Here is a 9,069-nt window from a genome sequence, read left to right as displayed (position 1 = left end):
TATATATATATATCAAGGATATGTGTATGTATGCTTTTTTATTTAAATATATGAATTGGGAGTTACTCCACATTTCTATATGCTGACATTTTGTTTTGGTACAATTATACTTTAAACATTACTAAGTCCTGTATTACACTGGTAAAAAGTAACAGACCTGGGACTGAACCCCAGTTGTTTGAGGTAATAAAAACATGAAAGCGACAAAATAAAGCAAAACAATAGACTATACCAGCCATGTAAAATACCAGTTAGTTAAAGGTATAATATATATACAGTATATATATATATTTGTTTTGTAATTCTTTGTCCCTATAGGAAGATGATTGCACATTTTTCCATCTCCTATGCTGGTCACATGCTCTAGTATTAGGCGTATGATGTAAAAATCATTGTGATGCCAGATGCTTGCTTTTACATGACAACAGTACTAATGATTAGGCAGGGCCCACACTTGATCTTTATAAGATACAGAATTTCCTGCTATCTTGTAAACACCTCCTGTCTCTTCTTTTGCTTCCTGCAAGTTCCAGAAAACATGCCTAGGCTAAGCAGATAAGGGCAAGTTTTAATCTCAAATTGTGAATACCAGCATGTAGAGCAGAACCTGAAGCTGCTTCTAGCAGTGTCATGAGAATATCGACAGAAGCATCTTGAGGACTAAGGCTACATTCACACTATGTGATTTGGGATTCCTGCAGCAAGAACCTATGGATTCCTGCCGCAGGAATCCCAGACCTCCCTTTAAGATGTGGCTGCTATCACTCATTCAAGTCAGTCACCAGGTGACAGCGGCTGCATCCGTAAGCAGCAGTCCGCATGTAATCGTATGAGATACTATTACATGCAGTTTGGAACAGATCACGTGTCCTTGGATGCATCTATAGATCACAGGAACATTGATCTATTCCAAACCGCCTGTAATCGTGTCTCAAACGATTACATGGGGCCTACCGCTTACAGGTGTGGTCGCTGTCACTCAGTCATTGAACAGGTGATATTGGTTGCATCTAAAAGGGAGATTTGTGATTCCTGCTGCAGGAATCCGTAGGTTCCTGTGGCAGAAATCCCAAATTGCATAGTGTGAATGAGCCATAAAAGAACAACCATGCATGCACATATGGCCAGCCACTCCACTGGAATCCTATATTTTTAAGAAAGGAATGATAAAAGCTATATAATGACCAGAAGATAAAATAGTGCAGGCAGCCATTTATAACATAACATATAACATTTATTTAGAAATATTTTTTTCTTTTAAACGGGAGAGAATGTATGCTAGAATCTGCATATAACTATATGAAAGCTGGATATCTCCAAGAGTCCATTCACAACAACCTCACTAGAGCTAAATACGTGGTACGTAGAGGGGGGAAAAAAGTAATCAAAATAGGCAGATTCAAAATTAAAGAAAAAATAAAATGCAGGGGGAAAAATAGTGGAAAAAAAAAGCTTTTTCCTGATAGCTATCTTTGAATGGAAATACTGGCTATAGCTTTAAAAAATTAAACTCTGTGACATTGCTGCACCGAACTCTACGAACGCTTACCAAATGTCCCCTTAACGTGCTGTTCTTCAGACTAGCATTACTAGCTATGGGTACAAAATGCTGCCTGTGTGTACCTATCCTAATTTTGTTAAAATATAAATATATGAAACGTCAAGAATAACTTTTGTTCATTAGCCACCTGAACTAAAAACTTTTCTGGTGGTTAGGTTTGAATCTGGCTTCACTCATAGAAATGTTGGAGCGAGGAATTGTCTCTGTTGAAAAAAAATCATATATTGCTTTTTCCTATTTTGTAACAGAAGTGTGACGCATGACAGACTAAGATATTTCTTCTTTCATACATTTATATAGAAGAAGGTCATCTGTGTCAACTGCAACTATTATACTAAGTGTATTCAGCCACCTGGGAAATGTATCTTATACTTGGTGCATCATGAACAGGGAGAACTAACAGGCATGCAAAATCTAACCAAAGCAAGCAGTTTGTGAACATTTTTAACCAACTGCTCCATTATATATACAGTGGTACCTAGGTTCATGAACTTAATTTGTTCCACGATTCTGGTCGCGAACCGAATTGGTCGTGAACCGAATAAAATTTCCCCATAAGGCTCAATGTAAATAAGGTTAATCCGTTCTGACCCCTACGAACGTGGTCGCGAACAGAATCAAATTTTCCCATAGGGTTCAATGTAAATGAGGTTAATCCGTTCGGAACCATATGTAAATTCAATACCGCTCTGCACTTTCTTTTTACCACCATGCTTGCTCTGCACTTTCTTGTTACCTTAATTACCGCTCTGCACTTTCTTTTTTACCACCATTCTTGCTCTGCACTTTCTTGTTACCTTCATTACCGCTCTGCACTTTCTTTTTACCACCATGCTTGCTCTGCACTTTCTTTGGAGCCATGCTGGATTGAATAATACTGTACAGTACTGTATGTGCTAAAAAGCACACAGTAAAACTTCACAGCAAGTGTGCACAGGTCTGTCTGCAACCGCAATCTCGACTAGAGGAAGCCACGACCATGTGTCAGAGCGGGGAAGATGGCCGCGGTTGTGTTCGGCACCCGATGCAGAGTTCGAGAACGGAGGCAAACTTTTGCTGAACTTCCAGTTTGCGAACCAAATTGTTCGTGAACAGATGCGTTTGTGAACCGAGGTATTACTGTACATACGATGTTGGCATAATCTGGATCTGATTTAAACAAGCCTGAAGAAATTTTAAAATCTCAGCATAATACTATCCTGTTATAACATCAGCATTGTAATAAGAATACATACTAGAGTTGTTTTTGATAACGCAATCAAAGCTTACTGGAAAAAACCCTTTTACATAGTGGGTGCTGCCTTCTGTCTGCCCATCACTTTCATCAACTTCCTGGATTCCCAGTATGCTTTCTATCTCTTTCCCGGCTGCTTGATGTGATGTAATCTGGATTTCGCAAGACTACATATCTCATCATCCACTGCTGATAATGTTACATTGTTCAGATGTGGAGTTGTAGTTCAGAAGGCAATCTCTGTGAGTTGTGACACAAATAAGTGCATATTCACAGGGCTGAGTGACATTGTGTCCCTACATTGAGGAAGTACATCTTATGGACATCTCCAATAAGTAAGTTTACAAACTTCTATATCGATATGGTTATTAGTAATGGGACAGAACTTATGGAAATTCAATATAGAAATACAGATTTTTTTTTTAGTTTCTGACCATAGATACCGTTTAACGTAAAGAAACTCACCAGTAATGAGGACAGTTTTGCCATCCAGTCTTTTTGCATCAAGACAAAGGCGTCTGCTCTTGAGCCACTTTAGAAAAAGAGTTAAAAATAATGCCAGCAGCACAGTGACCAGCACGTACATGGTGTCGTCCTGCAAAAAAATAAACACACATCTAATTTATTATACTTCTACACAATACTACTTGGTAGGGTACAGCAGTGCTTCTTAAATCTGTCCTCAAGTCCCAACAATAGTCCACGTGGGGAAACAATATCCTAATGATGATACAAACAGAACGTCAGCTGTGCATACGTGAGGCTAGCTGTTATTCATCCATGTTTAATGGGATTTGAGGTTTAAGAAACACCAGTGTATACTCCAAATATCAGTATGAAAGTTGACAGACCCTTTAATTTAAAAAGGTACATATACAGTTTAAAGTAGTATTACAAGTTTGTTTTAATAAGTTCAGATCAAATATACATTGCCCAGTTAAGTATTTCTTTGATTAGTTGCCTAAGCATTTACAGTTAGCATGTTTCTAAACAGCTGGCTCCAACTTTCCCCCACTCCGCTTCCCTGAACTTCCCATTCAATACAACATCACGAGGGACAGACCTTGCTGTGTTCGTGGAGACGCACGGCTTACTAGCACACACAAGGGTGGCTCCTTAGGACCTTATAACGGAAAGGAGCCACCCTAAAACAGGATATCAGGGCTAGTGCTCAGGGGAGCAGCTTATTCTGCAGGAAGCTAAAACTTTTAAACTTCAAGGAGCAGCATCCATTGTATTTGATATAGCTTAAAAACCTTTTGACTTTATATCACTTTAAGTTCTGTGGGGAACTAGAATACATCTGGTGGGAAATTACTGACTTGTAAAATCCTGAGCTTTTGTAGTAAATAGAAAAATCCGATTTTGTTCTCTGTTCAGGGACACAGGAAGTCTTAAATCTGTAAGAAGTCCAAAAGCAGTCCAAATGAGGGGTGGAAGAAAAGTCCACCTGGTAGGACTAAGAGAACATGTAAACATAAGACCAGGTGGCAGCCTTGGAAACCTGGGAAACCGGGGCCTGATGGTGAAAAGCCCAAGAGGTGCGCACTGAACCCAATTCTTAACACCATACACCTGAACAATGGTCTGGAACCCTTTCTAGGCTTATGCGGGATGACAAAAACTAAATCAGCCTTTCTGAAGGAAGCAGCAGCTGAAAGATAGACTCACATAGCTTGGACCACATCCAAACACTGAAATTTCCTTCTGGTGACCTGGGGCCTTCTGGGACAAAGGGGATAAATGTCCTGAGGAAGGTGAAAAGTGGAAACTACCATGGGAAGAAAGGAAGATGCCATGCAAGATAAAGCTGACGGCAAAAATACTTGCCTAAGCAACCTTGTATGGGCTTCTGAAGTGCCAAAAGAGTAAGATTTAAATTCCATGAAGTAAAAAATGATTTGACCAGGGGACCATATGGGAGACTCCCTGCACAAGGGTCTTAATCAGAGAGTGGAAAGCCAACGGTCTCTGAAACACAATAGCTGGCCCAGACAACTGCACACAAAAAAAAACCTGTCCCATTTAGAAATTCGTGGGGTGAAAGATTGTCAGGCCTGAAGGTAGACTTTCCAGCAAAGACATAGGAACATCATAGAAATCACAAACTTAGAGATGCCCCTGTCCCTAGAAACCAGACTTCAACAGCCATGATATAAAAGCCAGTGTTTGGGAGAAGGAAAGGAAAGGAAAATTGGTATTTGGGACAACAGATCCGGATGGTCTGGCAGCACCCACAGCATAACTAGGAGAAGTCATACTAGGTCTACATACTACATCTGCCTAGGCCAATCCAGGGCAATAAGGATCTCTAGGATGCCCTCCATCTCTATCCTGTGGAGCAGGTGATGGAGAGTTTGGGGGAGGAAAGGTTCCATGCGTAAGGGACAGCCATATTAACTGACACTTAAAAAACTTATTGGGAGATGACATTTCTCCGACGACAAAGTCCCCAACACCAACAAAGTGCCCCCTTCCCCCTCCCAGCGAAACAGGCTGGTATCCCTCATCAGGATGCTCCAGAACATGGGAAGAAATTACTTCCCAAACTCCAATGCTGGATCCCAGAGCCAAGCTAAAGGTAGATTGGTCCCGACCATCAATCAGATCAGTTTGTTCACAGACAGCACTGACTTGAGCCACAATGACCCAGATGTCTGGAGTGGAATTAGGCAAAGGGAACTGTCTTAAGGGTGTCTACCAACAGCCCTAAGACCCTCATGCAGCAGAGGAGGGTCAAACCACTTCTGAATTCAAGAACATGCACGGTAGACCTGGGATCTGAAGCTCCTGCTAGGAAAAGGAACACTCGGGCCTGGGAAGTTTCTTAAACCATTTTTTCAATAATCGATTATAATCGATTATGTCGATTAGTTGTTGCAGCCCTAAACCAATCCATATATTCCAAACAATCAGCCGGAGAAAACAAAGAATTCTTAAAGGAGAACTATGCTTCTCACTCACCTCATAGTTCTAGCCGACCTGTGACAATGAGACTGTCACAGGTCGGCTCAGTAGATCGGGAGGTGAGCGAACACATACCGGCGTTCGCTCACCTCTCGATCCTGTCATGGCTCTCTGCCGTGACAGGGGAGGGGCTGGATTCCCCCCTCCCCGCCAGTGCTGACTGGCGGAACGGACGGGGGAGGGTACAGCTGGCTCTGCCTCTAGATAGACATTGATGTTGGGATCTGCTCCAGCTGCGGCGTCTCAGTATACCGCGAGCTGTAGCTCGCGGTATACTGAGCTTAGGGTAACGGGAGGACGCTAGTTTGTGTCCTCCCCTTACCCTAAGGAGAACTATGGGGAAAAGCCCTGACCCCATAGTTCTCCTTTAAGGTTCATGGTCCACCTATTCTCTGCAAAATCTGGTCAGAAACAAATTGTCCTCCAGAACCCTTACTGATTGTTCCTGCAACAGGAGGTTGTGAAAGTATCCCACAATTTGAATACCCCAAGAGGGCAACAGAGCTAACACTTGGGCAAGCACCTTGATGCTGAGGTACAGATACTGAAGACAGGTTGGATCAAAGGAACAAAACTGGTTCTATAGAGGCCCTACAACAAAACATAGTATGCATCTTTTATGTCCACTGAAGCAAAAGTCTCCCTGGTGAGAAAAAGCAATGACAGATCTAGTTAATTACATCTAAATTTGTGAGACTGAATGTAAACATTCAGTACCTTGAAGTCCAAGACGGAATGACTACCCCCTTTGTTTTTTCGGACAGTGAACAAATTGGAACAAGACCCCTGAAACCGTCACTACATGGTCACTTTGGTCGAATTGTTGTTACTGTAACAGAACAGCATTCACTGCTCCTCCACTCCTGCATGTATTCCATGCTCCTGGTGTGTTAAATACCTGCTCCCCCGATGCAGGCTGTGGCTCCTCTTGCCATCTCTCTATAGGATGTACGAGGCGATGACAGAAACCACAGCATGTGGCAGGTATTTGACAACTTGAAGAGTCAAGTTCCTGCTGCGCCCGCATTTTAACAAACAGACACCTCAGAAGGTAAATATACAGCCTGTTCTTTTACACCTTGGGCATTGTGGGTAAGTGACTCTGTAGTGACAGGGTCTCTTCAAAATGAAACTCTAGTTGTTGAGAAAACATCTTACCTAGGTTAACTATATAAAGTGAAAATATATTTATCACGTGCATTTATATAATCAACACAGTGCTTTACATACTATAAGTTTACATCAGCCCCTTCCCTCAGGGAGCTTACAATCTGAGGTCCAAACACATACTAGGGCCAATAAAGGTAGGAGCCAAATAATCTACCACCATATCTGTGTGGAAGGAAACTGGGGTACCCGGAGGAAACCTGAACAAGCACAGGGAGAACATGCAAACACCATGCAGTGTCCTGGCCGAACCTGGATTCAAATCAGAAACCTCAGTGCTGCTTGGCAGAAGTGAAAATAAATGGGCAGCACAGTGGTGTAGTGGTTAGCTCCCAAGACACAAGGAGTCTGCATGTTCTCCCTGTGCTTGCATGGGTTTCCTCCGGGTACTTCGGTTTCCTCCCACACTCCAAAGACATGCTGGAAGGTTAACTGGCTCCTGTCTAAATTGGCCCTGTATGTATGCCTGTGAGATAGGGACCTTAGATTGTAAGCTCCTTGAGGGCAGGGATGTGAATGTGCACTATGTGAAGTGCTGCATAAATTGTCGACACCATATGAATACCTGTAATAAATAAATCATCACCGTGGATCTCAAACTGCATTTTTTTTCTAAAATACTTGTTTTCACCTTTTTCCAATCACCCCAGCATTGCTGATGTCTTGCAGCCACTTCCTGTCTGCATATGCATGTATCCCAAGAATGACTGTATGACATGCTGGCCTCTACAGCGTGCAGGGCTTTTTCATGCGCTGGAGCTGCAGGAGGAAACATGCAGGCAGCTCATGCAAGGCTATGGAAACACAGGATCTGTGCGCCCTCACATGCTGCTTCCCACAGCTCCGAGTTGTGACAGCCACACACAGATGATGAATGGACCTGGACCCAGCATGTCTGCGTCCGAGGCTGTACACCATTAGTGATGGGCTCGGGCGTGTTCGCAGCTCCACGTGCCGAGCCCGCCAGGAAGCTGACAGCGCCGCAGTGCCAATCACAGGTACTGAGACATTATCCCGGTCCGTAGCTGCAGAGATTGGGAAATGTCTCCGTGCCTGTGATTGGCGCTGTCAGCTTCCTGGCGGGCTCGGCACATGTAGCTGCGAACACGCCCGAGCCCATCACTATACACCATCTGTGTGTGGCTGATAGAACTCAGAGCCATGGGAAGCAGCGTGTGATGGCACACAGCTCCTACATGTCTATAGCCTTACATGAGCTACCCTCATGCTTCTTCCCGCCACTCAGACTGCATGAAAAAACTGCTCCTCTGTGTGAATGAATAATAATAATAATAATAAATAAAACCACCGCTTGTGTTCTCCAATGGAAGCCCATGTGACAACACAGGAGCACAACTGCAGGGTTGTCACCCCATTACAGGAAGTGCTTAAACAAAGACCATTCATAAGAGAATCAGCAGGAATGACTGTAATGAAAGCTGCAGATTTAAACACTTTGAAATTACTCTCCTGGTTTTATTAGATGGGTTTACATACACGTTGTGTAGCAGTTATATACAACAGTGGAGCTTTCCTCATAGGCTTTATAGTGACTGGAAGCAGACATTCATACAGGTCATTTTCCAGTGGCCCATACAACATACACACCCCAAGAAATCCTTCTCACTGTATAAAGTCAGCGATCCCCGGCGCTATCTGCCAGCTCTGAGCCCGCTCTGTGTTGTCACTGTATACACCGGTATCATGTCCTGTCAATGTACTGCAATAACACACTCCACTTCCGCTCCCTCACACAGTCTATTGGGCGCCTAGAGCTCCGCCTCCACCACGTGACAGCCTAATAGCTCACTAGAGGACGATTACAACTAATATAGGTCTCTGCACGATACCATATTATATTACCGGTACTAGCGGCGGCCATTTTTCTGGTGTTCATTACATTGGACATCTGTGTGCACAGACAAATGGAGGGCGATCCGAGAACAAGCCAGCCCCGCTGAATTAAAAGGGTCTGTTGGTTTAGTGCTGTTTCATGTAGCTGACCGGCTATAGAGCTGTGTTTATAGGCAAATGGCAAGGCAGCTAGCTATGATTTGCAGCAGTGGCAAAGCAACATCACTAGCAATCCAGCTGTATTGAAACTACAAATGCCATAATGCCTCTCTCTCTGGGCGTTGCC

General features: G+C 43.3%; 1 protein-coding gene and 1 long non-coding RNA gene across 2 annotated transcripts in view; one reads left to right on the top strand and one right to left on the bottom strand.

The window, feature by feature from the left end:
- The window catches only part of LOC108793980 (retinol dehydrogenase 12-like), a 20,899-nt gene extending 17,514 nt beyond the window's left edge, over positions 1–3,385 (bottom strand). Inside the window, exon 1 of the mRNA XM_018564944.1 lies at positions 3,261–3,385. Within this exon, the coding sequence (XP_018420446.1) occupies positions 3,261–3,381 (121 nt within the window). The 5' untranslated portion in view covers positions 3,382–3,385. The remainder of the gene's footprint in view (positions 1–3,260) is intronic.
- LOC108793981 lies at positions 3,325–8,649 on the top strand. Its single transcript, XR_001941681.1, has 3 exons — positions 3,325–3,387; positions 7,875–7,880; positions 8,544–8,649. It is a non-coding gene; the product is annotated as an uncharacterized LOC108793981 (long non-coding RNA).
- The last annotated feature ends 420 nt before the right edge of the window (positions 8,650–9,069 follow it).

Source organism: Nanorana parkeri, unplaced genomic scaffold, assembly GCF_000935625.1.
Source record: "Nanorana parkeri isolate BGI_ZX_2015 unplaced genomic scaffold, ASM93562v1 scaffold798, whole genome shotgun sequence".
NCBI lineage: Eukaryota > Metazoa > Chordata > Amphibia > Anura > Dicroglossidae > Nanorana > Nanorana parkeri.
The sequence above is the reverse complement of the archived record's forward strand: the minus strand, read 5'-3'. Positions and strand labels throughout refer to the sequence as shown.